The 20,889-nt window shown below is 44.2% G+C and overlaps 1 protein-coding gene across 2 annotated transcripts in view; it reads left to right on the plus strand.

The window, feature by feature from the left end:
- Window positions 1-312: 312 nt before the first annotated feature.
- The window catches only part of LOC115139859 (neurogenic locus notch homolog protein 1-like), a 48,024-nt gene continuing 27,447 nt past the window's right edge, over window positions 313-20,889 (plus strand). For both annotated transcript variants that reach the window (XM_029677692.2, XM_029677693.2), the window contains exons 1-4: window positions 313-564; window positions 4,960-5,041; window positions 19,039-19,301; window positions 19,533-19,871. In XM_029677692.2, coding sequence (XP_029533552.1) covers window positions 507-564; window positions 4,960-5,041; window positions 19,039-19,301; window positions 19,533-19,871 — 742 coding nt within the window. In that variant the 5' untranslated portion in view covers window positions 313-506. The remainder of the gene's footprint in view (window positions 565-4,959; window positions 5,042-19,038; window positions 19,302-19,532; window positions 19,872-20,889) is intronic.

The following is a 20,889-nucleotide window of genomic DNA, read 5'->3' on the forward strand; positions in this document are numbered from 1 at the left end:
TGTTATATTTATGTTTTTATTAATAGAAATTAGCCTAGATTTACTGGAAATTCTACTAACTGTCGCTTTAAAGTATCTGTTTCATCAGTGATCGCTAAATCTACAAACAGGAAACGCCTGGGATATAAATATATATATGTATATATATATTTTTTTAAAGGTGCTACTTTTATAGCTTTACAGGGTGTGCGTATTTTCCCACTGCTCCTCAGAACATTTATAGATTAAATAAAATAATGAATAGCTGTCGTGGGCGAAGTAGACATAGTGGCGCGGAACCATAACGCCCCTATATGTGGTTACGGGAATTGAGTCATTTACAACTCCGAAGCTGGAGTGAAAACATCGCATGTACGAAGTTTAGAGACACGCCGCAAACGTTTACTTTTTTGGATCTATGAAATGATGAATTGGACGTTTTTTTAAACTGTCGAAGAGGAAAATTAACAGGATCTATGATAACTCCAATTGGAATTATACATCAATTTTAAATCAGAAAAGAAGGAATGCATCATTTCTTTGTGAAACTAACTTTCCTGTTGTCGCTTATTGCTCTAACACGAGGTAAGTGCAATAACAATAGTCAACCGTGTTTTGTTTGATACACAGTGGATAAAAATTCATAAAATAAGTGAAATTGTACATTTATTACATAGATGTTTTCCATGAGTTCACTCATAAAATCGTATTAGTGCACAGTAAATACTGATGTGCAGGGAAGAACAAATGGGAAGAAGTGACATTGATTGTAGAACGATGTCAGAATGTTGCACTTGTTGCATTCGAACTTCAAAGGCATCTTATTTTTGAGGGCATTACTTAAAATTACGTTTTAAAATGTGACAGTTAAGAATATATTCCAGCATCAGTTTTCTTTCTTTGCAATATGCTCACGAGACCCGATTATTTATATATATATCAGCATTTACTGTGCACTAATATATATATATCACAGCTGAAGTCGGAAGTTTACATACACCTTAGACAAAAACATTTCAACTCAGTTTTTCACAATTCCTGACATTTAATCCTAGTAAAAATCCCTGTTTTAGGTCAGTTAGGATCACCACTTCATTTTAGGAATGTGAAATGTCAGAATAATAGTAGAGAAAATGATTACATACACTCAATTCGTATTTGGTAGCATTGACTTTAAATTGTTTAACTTGAGTCAGCCTTCTGCCCACACATTTTCTATAGGATTGAGGTCAGGGCTTTGTGATGGCCACTCCAATACCTTGACTTTGTTGTCCTTAAGCCATTTTGCCACAACTTTGGAAGTATGCTTGGGGTCATTGTCCATTTGGAAGACCCCTTTGTGACCAAGCTTTAACATCTTGAGATGTTGCTTCAATATATCCACACAATTTTCCTGCCTCATGAAGCCATCTATTTTGTGAAGTGCACCAGTCTCTCCTGCAGCAAAGCACCCCGTGCTTCACAGTTGGGATGGTGTTCTTCGACTTGCAAACTTCCCCCTTTTTCCTCCAAACATAACGATGATCATTATGGCCAAACAGTTCTATTTTTTTTTTCATCAGACCAGAGGACATTTCTCCAACAAGTACGATCTTTGTCCCCATGTGCAGTTGCAAACTGTAGTCTGGCTTTTTTTATGGTGGTTTTGGAGCAGTGGCTTCTTCCTTGCTGAGCAGCCTTTCAGGTTATGTCGATATAGAACTCGTTTTACTGTGGATATAGATACTTTTCTACCTGTTTCCTCCAGCATCTTCACAAGGTCCTTTTTCTGTTGTTCTGAGATTGATCTGCACATTTCGCACCAAATTAATTAATCTCTGCACCAAATACATTAATCTCTGCACCAAATACATTAATCTCTGTTTAAAAGCACAGTCAACTTAGTGTATGTAAACTTCTGATCCACTGGAATTGTGATACAGTGAATTATAAGTGAAATAATCTGTCTGTAAACAATTGTTGGAAAAATGACTTGTGTCATGCACAAAGCAGATGTCCCAACCGACTTGCAAAATCTATAGTTTGTTTAACAAGAAATGTGTGAATTGGTTGAAAAACAAGTTTTAATGACTCCAACCTAAGTGTATGTAAACTTCCGACTTCAACTGTATGGTACTGATATATATATCAGTACCAGTCAAAAGTTTGGACACAACTACTCATTCAAGGGTTTTTCTTCATATTTGCTATTTTCTACATTGTAGAATAATAGTGAAGACATCAACACTAAACTATGAAATAACACATGGAATCAAGTAGTAACCAAAAAAGTGTTTTATATTTGAGATTCTTCAAAGTAGCCACCCTTTGCCTTGATGACAGCTTTGCACACTCTTGGCCTTCTCTCAACCAGCTTCATGAGGTAGTCACCTGGAATGCGTTTCAATTGACAATTGTGCCATGTTATAAGTTCATTTGTGGAATTTCTTTCCTTCGTAATGCGTTTGAGCCAATCAGTTGTGTTGTGACAAGGTAGGGGTGGTTATATTATGGCAAGAACAGCTCAAATAAGCAAAGAGAAATGACAGTCTGTCATTACTTTAAGACATGAAGGTCAGTCAATCCTGAAAATTTCGAGAACTTTGAAGTTTCTTCAAATGCATTCGTAAAAACCATCAAGTGCTATGATGAAACTGGCTCTCATGAGGACCGCCACAGGAAAGGAAGACCCAGAGTTACCTCTGCTGCAGGGAATACGTTTATTAGAGTTAACTGCACCTCAGATTGCAGCCCAAATAAATAACAGACACATCTCAACATCAGCGACTCAGAGACTGAATGAATCAGACCTTCATGGTTTAATTGGTTTAAAAAAAACACTACTAAAGGACACCAATAATAAGAAGAGACTTGCTTGGGCTAAGAAACACGAGCAATGGACATTAGACCGGTGGAAATGAGTCCAAATGTAAGATTTTTGGTTCCAACCGCCGTGTCTTTGTGAACGCAGAGTAGGTGAACGGATGATCTGCGCATGTGTGGTTCCCACCGTGAAGCATGGAGGAGGAGGTGTGAGGGTGCTTTTGCTGGTGACACTGTCAGTGATTTATTTATAATTCAAGGCACACTTAACCAGCATGGCTACCACAGCATTTTGCATTGATTCGCCAACCCATCTGGTTTGTGCTTAGTGGGACTATAATTTGTTTTTCAACAGGACAATGACCCAACACACCTCCAGGTTGTGTAAGAGCTATTTGACCAAGAAGGAGAGTGATGGAGTGGTGCATCAGATGACCTGGCCTCCACAATCACCCGACTTCAACCCAATTGAGATGATTAGGGATGAGTTTGACCGCGGAGTGAAGGAAAAGCAGCCAAGAAGTGCTCAGCATATGTGGGAACTCATTCAAGACAGTTGGAAAAGCATTCCTCATGAAGCTGGTTGAGAGAATACCAAGAGCGTGCAAAGCTGTCATCAAGGCAATGGGCGGCAACTTTGAAGAATCTAAAATATATTTTGATTTGTTTTTTTGGATACAACATGATTCCCTATGTGTTATTTCATGGTTTTAATAAAGAAAAACCCATGAATAAGTAGGTGTGTCCAAACTTTTGACTGGTACTGTATATACATGTAAATATTTTTTTTACATAAAATAAGTGTTTGGGATGAAGAACGAAAACATGTTACCAAGATTATTATTATTTTTAAATGTTGTTTATCAGTTATTTGAAGTGCAAAATTGTCCTCTTTAGTGGTCATTAGGACGTAAATATGATAACATTTACATTACAGTCAATGGGTAGAGTAGGTGAAAAACATAGTTGCGGTATCCAGGTGTCCACTACAGATGACATGTCCTGCTCTTATTTGACTATTATTTAACGTGACACAGTCCTGACTAGTCACTGAATTATTCCTAAGATGTTCACTTACTAGAAACAATTTAAATATCAAACTCACAAAAATTATAATTTATAATTACACACACTTTTTACATTTCCATAAAATGTGAAGCAGACATTATTTTTAGAACCAGGAAGATAAAGTTGGCAAGGATGTCCTCTCAAGGGGACAACAGGACTCAATAAAGTGGCTTGTATGGCCTCAGGTACGGACCAAGATCTGATATCCACTGGAGGACAAAAATTATGGATCTCAGGAGGATATGTAACTTTGTGGGTGACCCCACCAAATTGACATAGAAATGTGAGTTATAGATCTGTCATTCTCATTGAAATCAAGTCTAAGAAGCAGTAGATCTATTCTATGCTTACAGTTCTTAATTTCCGTTTTTGCGTTTTACTTTCGGTTTTGTACACCAGCTTCAAACAGCTGAAAATAAAATATTTTTGGTTATTGAAAATATATTTCACAGCGCTTTAGATGGTACAATGATTTTCTACACTATACATTCTTGTCTTGTCACATAAACTGAAATTAGGCAAACAATTAGAATTTTTGCTACCAGGAAATGGTGGAGTGATTTCTGCATATTGCACCTTCACATTTATTTTGTATTTTCAGATAGCCAGGCAGGACATTGTATTGTCATCATAGGATCCTGGATAACACTAACCGTTGTGCTCTCGGCTCACAGATGCGGCTTGCGCCATTCGCTCTGCGTTTGCAAGAAAGTTCACTGTTCAGCCTAGGAATATGACAATTCAAGCCTTAACCATTGAGGCAGGTTTGAGTCGAGTTACACAGAATCATTTTGCAGCGCTATGTTACTCCCCAAATATTGTACATTCTTTGGGACAGCTGCAAAAGGAAGAATGCGCCTACCAGTGTGTCAAGTCCCATTCACCACAAACTGCACTTCAAGGTGGCAGTAGTCACACCTAGTCCTTACAATCGTCACCATGAAGGATATTTCTGTTGTTTAATACTCAAGCATTTGGATGTTATTTTGTTCACGTCTTGTTGCTTTTCCAAAACCATCCGTTTGATGGCTGTATATCAAAATCTTCTCTTCAATTGTGAAAAGAATGAAGAGGTTGTGTGTGTGTTGTATTGACTCGTTCTGTTTGCAGGCCTAAGATGCTCTATGTCCACCGAGTCGTGTTTGAACCTGGGGAGGTGTGAGGCCACGGCTGACGGAAATGGAGAGTGCAAGTAAGTTTCAAATCCCTTTACATGAGGTAAATATGCCCAGCAAACTCCTGCATAAAATACATATTCTACATTCCAGAGAGCATTTAGTAAATGACATATCCAAGAACATGAAGTTGTTTCATTTGATCATGTTGAGTTGAGGCCTAGCTTGGGCCTCTGAAGGCATTTTCAGTCGTCTAAGAGAGTAGCACAAGCCTATTCTTGGAAGACAATTACAACCTAGGCCTGGGCCAGCGAATGAATGAGATGTGTGGGTTTCGAAGAGGACTGCACCGGGGGGGGGGGGGGGGGTCGCTGTGTCTGTGTGTCTCGCAGCCTGCTCAGCCCAGCCCACTGCTACTGAATGCAGGTTCCCTCTCCCCTCTCTCCAGCAGAAGTCTCTGTTGGAGACACTCGCTCTTAGTCCTAAATCTTGTTTCTCTTTTCTTTCACGGAGCGACAGCTGGGCTTTGCCAGAAGCTCGGCGGCCATTGTTCTCCAGTCAGATGAATTCTGTGTGACTAATCTGGGTGATGCTTCCCAGTGAGTTCTGGCTGCAGCCCCTGTCCTTCCCCCCGCTCCCCCTGCTCAAGGGTTTTTGTCCCCCTGTTGATTGTTGAATGGGCTTTCTCTCTCTTGAGAGATTTTCATCTGAAGGACAGATGGAAGTAGAGGGTAATTAGACTGGATGGTTTCATAATTGTGAACAGATACATAAAGAGACTGTAAATGAGTAAACAAGTTGTAATGCATATCTGAGGTTGTTGTTGTTCTCCATTTTTAAAGTGAAATGAGCAGGTCAATACAAAGCGTTCAACGACATGTAGAACTTCTATTGTCCCCTGACCCCTCTTACCCCTGTTGCACAAAGGCTACCTGAACATTGGCTCTGTTTCCAGCCTGTTATTTGAGTGCCAGTGTTGCCTTACTGAGCTGTAGTGGAGTGGGATGAAACTGGACTAGCGCAGAGGTTCAATCAGGGCAGGTCGGGCTCTTGGCTCCTGCAGGCCCAGGCAGCCATTTTGGCTATGGGCCACATCTTAATTGTGTCTGGCAGTGTTTCGGCCCCCTTGTTGGGCCACAAAGCCATCATTGTGCCTGCCACTGTCCTCAGACTCTCCTAATTAAAAATGGAGATTGTGATTAGTGGCCTGCTAGACTGGAGCACCACATTTTTTGGAGAGAGCTGACATTTTTTTTGTTTTACTACGCCTTCCTTTTGTGTGTCTTTTACTACGCCTTCATTTTTTTGTATTATCCCACGGTAACGAGAGTTAACAATCCCACAATGTGTCTGGAATGTACAGGCAGAGGTCAGAGGTTGTGTTGTGTCTTCTCTAGTGCTCAATGCTGGAAATGTTTGTTTACGGGTATACAGTATGTTTGGACAAACTTTAAACAGTGCTGTGATGTGAAAAATGATGACTAAAATGGGAACATTCAGCGGAGCAAGCTAAGTGCACCCTATCAGATGCATCCAATTCGAATACCGTGGCTTAATGTCAACAACGCTGCTAGTTTCTTTCCACAATCTTCCACTGAATGTTCAAGCGTTTCTCACCATGTAGGCTAAACTGCCTTGCTTTGTCTTTTCAAAATCAAAGAATTGTGTGGCAGGTCCTACTGAATTGTTGACAACATAAGTTAATGCCTGGAGGACTAACCACATCCAGGTGGGTTAATTGGCATGATAACCTTCAGTCATTTCAGGTTATAAGTTAGGTCTAATGAAGACCCATGAACCCATAAGATACAGTAGACCCAAGGCCTCATATTGGAGGTTTGATGAGAGAGATACAGACTCAGTGAGCATTGCTACTGAGAGAGGCAGACCTAACTCTCAAGAGAAGACAGGCTATGTGCACACCGCCACAAAATGAGGTGGAAACTAGATGTCGACCGATTATGATTTTTCAACGCCGATACCGATTAATCGGCTGATTTATTTAATTTATTTATTTGTAATAATGACAATTACAACAATATTGAATGAACACTTATTTTAACTTAATATAATGCATCAATAAAATGAATTTAGCCTCAAATAAATAATGAAACATGTTCAATTTGGTTTAAATAATGCAAAAACAAAGTGTCGGAGAAGTGTCGGAGAAGTGCAATATGTGCCATGTAAGAAAGCTAACGTTTAAGTTCCTTGCTCAGAACATGAGAACTTATGAAAGCTGGTGGTTCCTTTTAACATGAGTCTTCAATATTCCCAGGTAAGAAGTTTTAGGTTGTAGTTAGGAATAGGAATAGGAATTATAAGACTATTTCTCTCTATACGATTTGTATTTCATATACCTTTGACTATTGGATTTTCTTATAGGCACCTTAGTATTGCCAGTGTAACAGTATAGCTTCCGTCCCTCTCCTCGCTCCTACCTGGGCTCGAACCAGGAACACATCGACAACAGCCACCCTCGAAGCAGCGTTACCCATGCAGAGCAAGGGGAACAACTACTCCAAGTCTCAGAGTGAGTGACATTTGAAACGCTATTAGTGCTAACTAGCTAGCCATTTCAAATCGGTTACACCAGCCTAAACTTGAGAGTTGATAGGCTTGAAGTCATAAACAGCACAATGCTTGAAGCATTGCAAAGAGCTGCTGGCAAAACGCACGAAAGTGCTGTTTGAATGAATGATTACGAGCCTGCTGGTGCCTACCATCGCTCAGTCAGACTGCTCTATCAAATCATAGACTTAATTAGAACATAATAACACACAGAAATACGAGCCTTAGGTCATTAATATGGTCGAATCCGGAAACTATCACCTCGAAAACAAAACGTTTATTCTTTCAGTGAAATACGGAACCGTTCTGTATTTTATCTAATGGGTGGCATCCCTAAGTCTAAATATTCCTGTTACATTGCACAACCTTCAATGTTATGTCATAATTACGTAAAATTCTGGCAAATTAGTTCGCAACGAGCCAGGCGGCCCAAACTGTTGCATATACCCTGACTCTGCTTGCAATGAACGCAAGAGAAGTGACACAATTTCACCTGGTTAATATTTCCTGCTAACCTGGATTTCTTTTAGCTAAATTTGCAGGTTTAAAAATATATACTTGTGTATTGATTTTAAGAAAGGCATTGATGTTTATGGTTAGGTACACGTTGGAGCAACGACAGTCCTTTTTCGCGAATGCGCACCGCATCGATTATATGCAACCATGTGTAGTTAACTAGTGATTATGATTGATTGATTGATTTTGTTTTTTATAAGATAAGTTTAATGCTAGCTAGCAACTTACCTTGGCTTCTTACTGCCTTCGCGTAATAGGCAGGCTCCTCGTGGAGTGCAATGTAAGGCAGGTGGTTAGAGTGTTGGACTAGTTAACCGTAAGGTTGCAAGATTGAATCCCCGAGCTGACAAGATAAAAATCTGTCGTTCTGCCCCTGAACAAGGCAGTTAACCCACTGTTCCTAGGCCGCCATTTAAAATAAGAATGTGTTCTTAACTGACTTGCCTAGTTAAATAAAGGTGTAAAAATATAGATATTTTTGGGGGGCCAAATCGGTGTCCAAAAATACAGATTTCCGATTGTTATGAAAACTTGAAATTGGCCCTAATTAATCGGCCATTCCGATTAATCGGTCGACCTCTAGTGGAAACTGAGCTGCACTTCCTAACCTCCTACCAAGTGTATGACCATATTAGAGACACATATTTACTTTAGATTACACAGACCCACAAAATATTCTAGAACACATCCAATTTTGATAAACTCCCATATCTATTGGGTGAAAAAGCACAGTGTGCAATCACAGCAGCAAGATTTGTGACCTGTTGCAACAAGAAAAGGGCAACAAGTGAAGAACAAACAACACTGTAAATACAGCCCATATTTATGTTTATTTTCCCTTTTGTACTTGAAGTATTTGCACATTGTTACAGCACTGTATATAGCCATATTAAGACATTTGAAATGTCTCTATTCCTTTGGAACTTTTGTGAGTGTAATGTTTACTGTTTAGTTTTGGATAGTTTATTTCACTTTTGTTTAATATCTATTTAACTTGCTTTGGCAATGTAAAAATATGTTTCCCTTGCCAATAAATCCCTTTAGATTGAGAGAGAGAGAGCGGGTTGGTGAGGTCTGGTGGCGTCGGTCTGTGTGGCAGCCTGTCTGAATAATATAGGCTACGTTATATGTTTTTTTTTTTTTTTTTAATTTTACCCCTTCTTCTCCCCAATTTCGTGGTATCCAATTGTAGCTACTAGTAGCTACTATCTTGTCTCATCGCTACAACTCCCGTACGGGCTCGGGAGAGACGAAGGTTGAAAGTCATGCGTCCTCCGATACACAACCCAACCAAGCTGCACTGCTTCTTAACACAGTGCGCATCCAACCCGGAAGCCAACCACACCAATGTGTCAGAGGAAACACTGTGCACCTGGCCACCTTGGCTAGCGCACACTGTGCCCAGCCCGCCACAGGAGTCGCTGGTGCGCGATGAGACAAGGACACCCCTACCGACCAAGCCCTCCCTAACCCGGGCGACGCTAGGCCAATTGTGCATCGCCCCACGGACCTCCCGGTCGCGGCCGGTTATGACAGAGCCTGGGCGCGAACCCAGGGACTCTGATGGCACAGCTGGCGCTGCAGTACAGCGCCCTTAACCACTGCGCCACCCGGGAAGCTTACGTTATATGTTTTGATGGTCTCCATGAAATTCCTTCCCTGAGCATACAGGAAGTGTATTTCCACGGCCATGTTCCCATTCCTGACAGGATCACCGCCTTCCTTCACCTCAATTAAAACAATGCCGCTCTGAAGTCAAGACAAGTGGTATTCCCAGGTAAAGTGCCATCCAATGCTTCAGTTTTATTTCCACTGAACAAAACTATAAACACAACATGTGAAGTGTTGGTCCCATGTTTCATGAGCTGAAATAAAAACAAGCTTATTTCTCTGGAACTTTTGTGCACATATACAACTCTGTTAGTGAGCATTTCTCATTTGACAAGATCATCCATCTACCGGACAGTTGTGGCATATCAAGAAGATGATTGACCAACATGATCATTACACAGGAGTGGGACAACATTCCACATGGGCACAATCAACAGCCTGATCAACTCTATGTGAAGGACATGTGTCGCGCTGCATGAGGCAAATGGTGGTCACACCAGATACTGACTGGTTTTCTGATCCACACCCCTACCTTTTTTTAAAGGTATCTGTGACCAACAGATGCATATCTGTATTCCCAGTCATGTGAAATCCATAGATTAGGGCCTAATTCATTTATTTCAATTGACAGATTTTCTTATATGAACTGTAACTCAGTAAAATCGTTGAAATGGTTGCATGTTGCGGTTATATTTTTGCCCAGTGTAGTACTGTAGGTTGCCTACTTTACATTCCAAGCCATGAATACTGACGTCCTCCCTCATATCTGGACTGGTGAATGAGAGCTACTGGGATCAGGGCAGGCCAGGGTAGTTTATCTGAAGGAGGCCTCTCATCTAGCAAGCTGACATGACAGTAACAGAAAGCAGTGCAGTGTAGGGCCAATAAGAACCCAAGAGAGAGAGATATGATCCACACTCTAGGATGGCTAGAATCAAGGGGCTTAGCTTCAGATCCTCAGCCAGGGAGATGAGAGATGCACTGTCTGGAGAGGTCTTCACATACTGTGCCTCAGTCGGCAGGAAAACAGAAGAGCCTCCTCAAAATATCTGTATTTTTTTGGACCGGCAATTGATACAGTGAGTCACGTGACCTCTTGTGCTTCAGAGGAGGGCTTAGTCCCCCACTGGAGAAGGGAGATTTGGAAGTGATGTGGTATGGATGAGACTGAGCCAGGGTATTTTGAGCAATATTGCTGTCTGTCTGTCACTCATCAACCTGTCCTGTACTCAGGTTGTGTCCAAAATGGGGCCCTATTCCCTATGCAGTGCATACATTTTGCCTGATGAGAAGTCTTTGATGTGATGATGCATGCTGAGTTGAGGCCTCAGTATTTGGGGAGTCACACCTTAGCGTAGATGTCCCCTGTGCTGCCTGTCTGTGAGCCTGCTTGCCTGGAGAAATAAGTCTTCTGCAGTAACAGCCAGTCTCCCCTCCTTCAGAAAGACATAAATAGCCCAGTTAGCACCTGAGACGAAGGTTTCCATGACAGGTTCTAATCTGCAGGCACTGTATTCAAAGAGCCGGAACTGATATCACCTCGGATAATCATTCTCTCAAGTGTTTGTCCAGGCTTTAACGAATTCCCCTTTGGATAGCTAGCTAGATGGCCTAGCTACGTGTGTGTTAAAACTCTCTGACTGAAGTGAAATAAGGCCCATTCATTCCCTGGCATGTGTGGTCCGGTAGTGACCGGTAGTCGGTAGTCCGGGTGGCCATTTGATTCATTGTTCAGCAGTCTTATGGCTTGGGGGTAGAAGCTGTTAAGGAGCCTTTTGGTCCTAGACTTGGCGCTACGATACCGCTTGCCGTGCAGTAACAGAGAGAACAGTCTGGAGTCTTTGACAGTTTTTTGGGCCTTCCTTCGACACAGCTTATTATAGAGGTCCTGGATGGCAGGAAGCTTGGCCCCAGTGGTGTACTGGGCCGCACACACTACTCTCTGTAGCGCCTTACGGTCAGATGCCGAGCAGTTTCTATACCAGGCGGTGATGAAACCGTTCAGAATGCTCTTGATGGGGGCAGCTGTAGAACTTTTTGGGGATCAGGGGATCCATGCAAAATCTTTTCAGTCTCCTGAGGGGGAAAAGGTGTTGTCGTGCCCTCTTCACAACTGTCTTGGTGTGTTTGGACCATGATAGTTTGTTGGTGATGTGGACACCAAAAGAACTTGAAACTCATGAATGAAAGCCAGCCCTTGTCCTGGCCAGTGATGCTTCAATGCAACCTCTGTTTGCTACGAGGCAGATGAATCCCTGCATTTTAGTCCACCACTCTGCCCCCCCACTCCCATCCTTTCATTCAGACGCAGGAAACAGCCTCGAAGGACCGGGGGAAGAAAAGGTGCTGTATTGTATGTGATCATATCATCACACAGGGCCCTGGGCTTTCATGGGCCGCTGGGCCCGGGTCGGCTTCCCTTTGGCACAAACCTCAGTGGAGCAAAGGAGGGGCTGAACTGAGCCGCTGACTGTTCTGTTCTGACGGATTGAAGCGACTTGACGTTGGGGAACTTCAACGCTGTGGATTAGAGATATTTGAGTCTGAGGGGTGACACGTAACAAAGAAAAATCACATACATTTTGATCACCGGCTAATATGATTGACAGCGAGGCCATCTGTGTGTGTGCAGCGAGGCAGGAGAGAAAACAACAATAGAGTAGCATTTCCTCATTTGATGAATTTGTGCCCGACCGACCACCTGTCTGTCTGTGGATCATAACTGAACAACTAAAAGGGGCTTGCATTACCCACAAGGCAGCACACTCCATAATACCCATGATTACTTGTGGTTTTCGCATTCAACTCCCAACAGAAGACTGCCTCACAGCGGCAGGTGTTCTATGAACTTTCACACACACAAATTCACACAGGATACTCCTCACAAAGACAACACAAAACATAAGTTACTGGCTTTCTTCTGGATGGAGTGATAAGGAGGTCCTTTAAAAAAACGTTTTTAAATTGGTCTGAAATGAGGTCTAAACTAAAGCCAATATCATCTGTTTGAATCACCTAAACTTCATAAAATGTTCTCATAGGTAGACCTCAACCAAACACAACACTGAGCTCTGTACAGTAACTACTCCGTCAGGGTCTGCTTCCGTGTCACACACCTTCAGCCACATTTAATCACTTAAGAGGTTCCCAGTCTCGTAAAGCAGCAGGCTAGGCAGTAGCAACACCACCACCAGTCATTAGGAGAAGGCAGCATGAGTCAGAAATCCCCCAGGCAGCCTCCTTCCCTGTCCCTGTTCCTGTCTCGCCATATCTCCCCTGCACCTCCTATCTCCCTTCTGCCTCTGCCTGCATCCCCTGCCTCTCCTCCTGCCCCTTGTTCTGTGTTGTGTCCCTGGGGGAGCGGTTCCTTTCCCATGGGCTCTGTCAGTAATAGGGCCAAATAAACAGGCCTCTAATGAACACTACCAGATGTGGGCTGGGAAGCTACGATTAGAGAGAGAGAGGGGGGCTGAGGCACAGCACCACAGCCCCGGGGGAGTGCTTTCAGACAGATCAGACAGACTAAAGGATACTTAGCAGAGACACAGACACCAAACAGCCAGGAAATGAGAGTGGAGAAAAACAAGGCAGGGGAGAAAAGTGTTCCTAGAAGAGTTTGACTCCAGGCTGGAGGCAGTTTAGAGAGAGGTGGTAGGAGGCATGTGAAAGAGAGATGGACTGTGAAAAAAACAAAAACTGAATTAGCTCCAGGCCCAAAATGGTCAGGTTTGTCACTTTCTTGATTCTGTGTTGAGGTTCAATTCTCAAAATGTTCACGGTGTCGTGGTGAACGTTTCATTGGAACAGTCAAGTGTTCTTTTTGTCTTATAGCGCAGACAGACCAACCTAAACATCCCCCGTCTGCAGTTAATCATCTGCTGAGTTTTGCGATTCAACATTCCCCGAATCGTCAGGAAATGAACAGAAAATGACGGCTGATGTTCAGTGGTCAGATGCGATAGGACGGCCACTGTGCTAATTGCAGTTATTCAGCACTGTGTGTTTGACCCTTTTAGAGAAACTACACTACAATACAGTAGGTAAATGGTGAACATAGGTAGGCTGCATGGCTGTCGTAGGCTGGTATTGAAGAGTGGAGCCTGTGTGTGTGTGTGTGTGTGTGTGTGTGTGTGTGTGTGTGTGTGTGTCTATATATGCGTGTGTGTGTGTTCATGTGTACGCCTGCGTGCCGGTGTGTCTTCAAAGCACAGTGCCTTTCTGTGCATGGTGACCTCCGAGAGTGACAGATGGCAGATTGGCCCAACAGTGGAGAAACCCCCCAGAGTGGTGTCTGCTCCCGAGGTCAGGTGTCATGACAACATCTGCTCTCCGCCTGGGCTGATCCTCAGCCGCCCGCTGCAACACTGCAGCACAGACGCACACAAACACACACACAGACCCTTTGCCACGGGCTACTGGTGGCCAGGAAGAAAAGCAATCTCAGCAGGACAGTGGGGGCTACTGGGGCAGGCAGGGAGGGACGACAGTCACAGGATAACAACAACAGTAGCAGCCTGATTAAAGAGGTTCCCCTGTTATACAACATTACTCCGGGCCTGCTGCACACCTGATATTTGAACAGCTTCTGATTCTTCTCCTCTTTTCAGCTGTTCTTTATTTAACTTTCTAGCAGATAGTTTACCTGCTGCCAAGATTAGCTTACTCTGGATGACGTGGCCAGGAGTCTGTTGTAGCAGCTGCCTTTCACTGTTTGTTTTGAACGGTTCAAATTACAAGAGTAGTTGTGTGTCTTTTTGGTTTTTCCCTTTTATAGTCTGTGTGAGCCATTTAAGACGGTTAGCCGTGTGTGTCCTGTAAAACGTATTTTGTGCTGACGGCCTATTCGTCGCCCTCTCGCCAAGTTAAAGAGCAAACGGTTAGCATTCTTGGCTAGCGCGTGCTGAGGTTGACTCTGTTCAAACGCCAGGGCCAGAGTGTGTTTGAGCAGCGGGGCCACGTGGACCGAGGCAGAGTAGTGGGTGCTTTATGTATTTGTCTTTGAGGCCCCAGTGTGAGACATTGGGCTGTTTGTGATGAACAGGCAGGTCTGGGCATGGTTTAAAAAGCTGGTGTGAGTTTTTGCATAGCCCTGTAAAGTGAGGCTGCCAAGAGCCTCCATTGAGGACTGTGGTTCAGGAATAGGGACAGGAGACTGGGGGGGGTTAGAGTAAACACCAACATTCCTTCCAAACCAGCAACCTCCTCTGTTCACTGGCTTCCCACTAACTCTCCATCCCACCCCCTCCTCCAAAACCAGTTCAATTTCCTTGCTTTCAGACAGCTTTTGTTTGTCTCTCTCTGCATCGTTTAAGTATGCTTGGGTTGACCAGTGAAAAGTAACACCCAGGCCCAGACTTTGAGGTTTTTGGAGCCAAGGCCCAGTCGAGAGAGAGTCATAAATCCTAATATGGTAGCTTACAAAAGCAGACAACCCTATGGACGCCATGAAAAGAGAGAGTGGGGGAAAACAATTAGCGGAAACTAGAGCGAAAGAAGGTATATTGAGGAGGGGGGAGTAAAAGGACGGTCAGCCGTACGAAGGCTCCATAAGGAGGAAGTGAAAAGAAGAACGAATGAAGGACCAAAAAGAGAGAGAGAGGCCAGGGATGAGCCTGATGGAGAGAGAGAGAGAGAGAGAGAGGCCAGGGATGAGCCCAATGGAGAGAGAGAGAGAGACCAGGGATGAGTCTGATGGAGAGAGAGAGAGGCCAGGGATGAGCCCGATGGAGAGAGAGAGGCCAGGGATGAGCCCGATGGAGAGAGAGAGAGACCAGGGATGAGCCCGATGGAGAGAGAGAGAGAGGCCAGGGATGAGCCTGATGGAGAGAGAGAGAGAGGCCAGGGATGAGCCCGATGGAGAGAGAGAGAGGCCAGGGATGAGCCCGATGGAGAGAGAGAGAGGCCAGGGATGAGCCCGATGGAGAGAGAGAGAAAGAGAGAGAGAGAGGCCAGGGATGAGCCCGATGGAGAGAGAGAGAGAGAGGCCAGGGATGAGCCCGATGGAGAGAGAGAGAGAGAGAGGCCAGGGATGAGCCCGATGGAGAGAGAGAGAGGCCAGGGATGAGCCCGATGGAGAGAGAGAGAGAGAGGCCAGGGATGAGCCCGATGGAGAGAGAGAGAGAGAGGCCAGGGATGAGCCCGATGGAGAGAGAGAGAGAGAGAGAGAGGCCAGGGATGAGCCCGATGGAGAGAGAGAGGCCAGGGATGAGCCTGATGGAGAGAGAGAGAGAGAGAGAGAGAGAGAGAGGCCAGGGATGAGCCCGATGGAGAGAGAGGAAAAACTTGTTTGTGGACAGAGAAGGAACAGAGAGGAGAAGGTTTACCAGCTGAATGCACACTCTCAGCTTGGAGGCTCCCGGCCTGGCCTGCCTGTGGTTAGATCTGAATGGGTAGGAGAAACAATGGAGCCACTCATCCTACCCCCTCCACTGCTGAAGGGTGGAGGGGGGGATCGCTGGCCAGGCAGCAGCTGCCGTCCCCTCATTTACATGCGCACCTGCTCCGTCGCTGCAGCCTTTTGGGAACGATGGCTCAGAGTGTGACGCATGCCCCGCCTCACGACCCCAGCACCAGGCTCCCGCTATGTCTGCTCTGTGTCCCTCTCTGGGAGACCTGGGTTGGCTATAGACCCCCACTATTTCAGAACTGCATTGCTATGAATGCTAGCTGGCAGAATGCTTCTAAAAAAGATAGCGAATTATCTGAACAATTGAAGGGCTTGTAGTGAAACTCTGGAGAAAAAGGATGAACTGAGCATGTGTTCTTCTCACCACAGGAAAATACATTTGATCATGTTTAGATTTAGAATAGTCCTCAAATAGCATATGGCAATGTTGGGATTTTGGTAGATGGCCTTTTCTCCTCCTTCGCACTCTATATCTCTCTAGAAAAAAACATCCTGACAAGCATGCTCCCTGTAACCCAAGATGGATGATTCTCTAGTATTTCCCAGTGATTGGAAACCAGAGGTAGCCTAGCCTAGCATTAAAGCAGCGTGACATGCCATCAGGCCCTTCATGTTTGTGTAGCTAGTGCCCAGCCTAGCATGTGATGTTTTCTTTCCCTGGCCACCCTAATCCCGTGAGAGAGAGACCCTGTCTAAACACACGTCTGTCCCCACAGGGGGCCTCTGCTTGGCCCCGGGCCCCCAGCCCTGCTCACACAACCAACGGCCCCCTGGGAATGTTTGGGGAGGTGATTTAGTTAGCCCCCTTAGGGCCAATAGTAATAGACTTATAGACAACTATGTGATAGTATTTTGGAGTGACAGAACCTTTAACGGTATTTAACGGACATTATGGAATCCCCCAGAATGAGACACAGTAGCTATAATCAACAACTATTAACGATGTAAATGAATACAATACTAGTTGCAACTGGAGAACAAAAAAAACAACAACAGCCTCCAATGGAAAGGAATCAGCTTTTTGGGGACTCTGTATTGTCTTTCATGTGAATTCCCTTCATTGTTCGGCTTCAGACCAATCCCTACTTCTCACTTAAAACATTGTTTCACTAGAAGGATAACGGATACCAAAAGTGTCTGTGTGGCTCTAGAGTTTGCTATCTCTCTATATCCCTTGTCTCTGTCTGTCAGAGAGCGAGAGAGAGAAAGACTCTATACAGTAGAAGAATACAGGGCATTGAGGTGGAGGAACACTGCTTTGAACTCTCCATAATGTTAGCTCTGAGTTCAAAGACGGGCATAGACACGGCCTTGTCCTTTGAATGAATGAGCGCTGGAGAAAAAAAGGAGTGGAGTGGAGCATATTTCTTGCTAAGAGCTGTTGATGTGGGCCATGGGGCTACCTTTGTCAAACATGAGACCGGATTATGTACAAGAATTCAGTCAGCTCATCAGAGTTCAGCTCAATGTTGTTGTGTAGTGTTGATGAATGGAGTCAGTCTATCCACAATGACCAACAACACTCACCATCCAAACATGTGGAAAAACAGTACAGAAACCCCCTGGATGACAAATGGGAGCATTTGGTAGCAGTGAGGTCCTAGACAGAGTGGTGGGTTATCGCTATCCACGGACCCTGACCACCTCTCTCTCTCTCTGTGTGTGTGTGTGTGTGTGTGTGTGTGTGTGTGTGTGTGTGTGTTGTAAGTCGCTCTGGATAAGAGCGTCTGCTAAATGACTTAAATGTAAATGTAAATGTGTGTGTGTGTGTGTGTGTGTGTGTGTGTGTGGGGCTCTTTGTTGGGAGTTGACCTTGTGTTGCCTCGGGGGACTCTCCAAGCCCTGTCATTGTAATAGTAAATGTGCGAATCCATCCCCGCCGACCCCCGCTCTCTTCCTCTCTCCTTCTCTCCTTCTCTCGTTCCCTCTCAATTCAATTTCGATTCGAAGGGCTTCATTGGCGTAGGAAACGTATGTTTACATTCCCAAAGCAAGTTAAATAGATAAGAAACAAAAGTTATATAAACAATCAGAAAGGAACAGTAAACATTACACTCACAAAAGTTTGAAAAGAATAGACATTTCAAATGTTATATTATGGTTATGTACAGTGTTGTAACCAGTGTGCAAATAGTACAAAAGGGGAAATAAATAAACATAAATATTGGTTGTGTTTACAATGGTGTTTGTTCTTCACTGGTTGCCCTTTTTCTTGTGGCAACAGGTCACAAATCTTGCTGCTGTGATGGCACACTGTGGAATTTCACTTCTCTCATTATCTCTGGGAACCGTTTGCTGGGGGCCACTTAATGACTCTAAGAGGACCTGTGAGAAACATCACAGGGGTGGATGATGCCCCCTGTCCCACCCCCTTTCCCCCCATATCCTGCAATAAGGGTTTCATGGCCTTAAACACGTTGTCTGAAAGGACAACAGTGACAAGGAAAATGTGCTGTTTAGCTGCATAGTTTCTCATGGCTGCGTTGCCGTGTAGTTAAAACAGTGGGCAGTACAGAGAGAACATCCTGACTGAGCCCTCAGAGCGTCTTTCACTGAGAGCAAGGACTAGTTAGTTACTTAGTTAGTGTCAGGCTGAGCCTGTTTCCCAGGCTGCTGAAGGTCTATATTGATGAGCACACAATAGGAACATCTCAGTGGCTTCCTCTCCTTGTTTGCACTGACCTCTGAAAACATCAGAGGTGAAAGTAAGAAAGTGGATGACAACTAGTGGGTGTTTGCTTTCACTCTTGCTGTGTTCCCATATCGTCTGTCTATTAAAACAAGACAAAGACAGGTTGCATTGTACTGGCCACACACATGCTTGACTCGTTAACTTCAAAAACAAACAAATGCAGTGCCGTGGCTTTTGTTGCCAGTCCACACCTGTTGAATACAACTTTTCCTCAACCCTTAAGTGCTTATTATTATCTTTCTGACTCAACCCGCCTCTCTCTCTCGCTCTCTTTCCAGATGTCGGGATGGATACGTGGGGAACAGGTGTCAGCATCAGGACCCCTGCACCTACTCTTCATGTAAAAATGGCGGCTCGTGTCGCATGGTGCCCCGTGGGAATTCAGTGGAATTCACGTGTTTCTGCCGGCCAGGCTTCACGGACCGCCTATGTCTGACGCCCATCGACAACGCCTGTCTCAGTTTACCCTGCCGGAACGGTGGCACTTGCGACCTGGTCAACCTCAAAGAGTACAAGTGCAGATGTCCTCCTGGCTGGTCTGGTAAACACGGTCATATTTACTACTCACACTGTCGTCAGAATACTGGAGGGGAAAGCTGCACAGTGTAGTAGTAATAAATAACATTACTAACCGGTCTTATGTTCTTTCAAATATTCAAACGGACCCTGGTTACAACTAATTGTAGCACATGAAAAGAAACAAGGTGCTATGTATGTAAATAAAGATCAAAATCCTGATTTCATTTACAAGATGTGTGTCTGTCTCTTTCAGGTAAGCAGTGCCAGCAGGCAGACCCCTGTGCCTCTAACCCCTGTGCCAATGGCGGGCAGTGCACCCCCTTCGAGTCCCACTACATCTGCTCCTGCACCCCCTTCTTCTACGGCCAGACCTGCAAGCAGGACGTCAATGAGTGTGCCCAAAACCCCTCACCCTGCAAGAATGGAGGCGTGTGTGTGAACGAGGTGGGCACCTACCGCTGCCAGTGTCCCCAGGAGTATACGGGCAAGCACTGCGATACCCGCTACCTACCGTGCAACCCCTCCCCCTGCCACAACGGGGCCACCTGCGTCCAGAAGGGAGACACCACCTACGAATGCTCCTGTGTGCCAGGTACTGCTCTGTTAATGTGGTCCCATCTGATCCCCTATGGGCCCAAGCCTACATTTACTTCAGAAAGTATTTATACCCCTTTTCAAAATGTTATTTTACAGCCTGAATTTAAAATGGATTAAATTGAGATTTTTGGTCACTGGCCTAAACACAATACCCCATAATGTCAAAGTGGATTTACATTGAATTAAAAATGAAAAGCTGACGTTTTTTTTTGAGTCGATAAGTATTCAATCCCTTTGTTATGGCAAGCCTAAATACGTTCAAGTCACATAAGTTGTATGGACTCACTCTGTGTGCAATAATAGTATTTAACATGATTTTTGAATGGCTACCCCACACATTGAACCACAAAGACCAGGGAGGTTTTCCAATGCCTCACAAAGAAGGGCACCTATTGGTAGATGGGTACCAATAAAAAAACAGACATTGAATATCACTTTGAGCATGGTGAAGTTATTAATTACACTTTGGATGGTGTATCAATATACCCAGTCACTACAAAGATGCAGTTGTCCCTCCTAACACAGTTGCCGGAGAGGAAGGAAACCACCTAGGGATTTCACCAATGGTGACTTTAAAACAGTTACAGGGTTGAATGGCTGTGATAGCAGAAAAATAAGGATGGATTGACAACATTGTAGTTACTCCACAGTACTAACCTAAATGACAAACACCCTGTTTGCAACAAGGCACTAAAGTAATGCTGCAAAACATGTGGCAAAACAATTGACTTTTTGTCCTGAATACAGTGTTATGTTTGGGGCAAATACAATACAACACATTACTGAGTAGCACTCTCCATATGTTCAAGCATAGTGGTGGCTGCATCATGTTATGTGTTTGCTTGTAATCGTTAAGGACTGAGGAGTTTTTCAGAATAAAAAAGAAACTGAATGGAGCACAGGCAAAATCCTAGAGGAAAACCTGGTTCTGCTTTCCACCAGATCCTGGGAGATTAATTCACCTTTCAGCAGGACAATAACCTAAAACACAAGACCAAATCTACACTGAAGTT

This window comes from Oncorhynchus nerka, linkage group LG13 (assembly GCF_034236695.1).
Source record: "Oncorhynchus nerka isolate Pitt River linkage group LG13, Oner_Uvic_2.0, whole genome shotgun sequence".
In the NCBI taxonomy this organism is placed as follows: Eukaryota; Metazoa; Chordata; class Actinopteri; order Salmoniformes; family Salmonidae; genus Oncorhynchus; species Oncorhynchus nerka.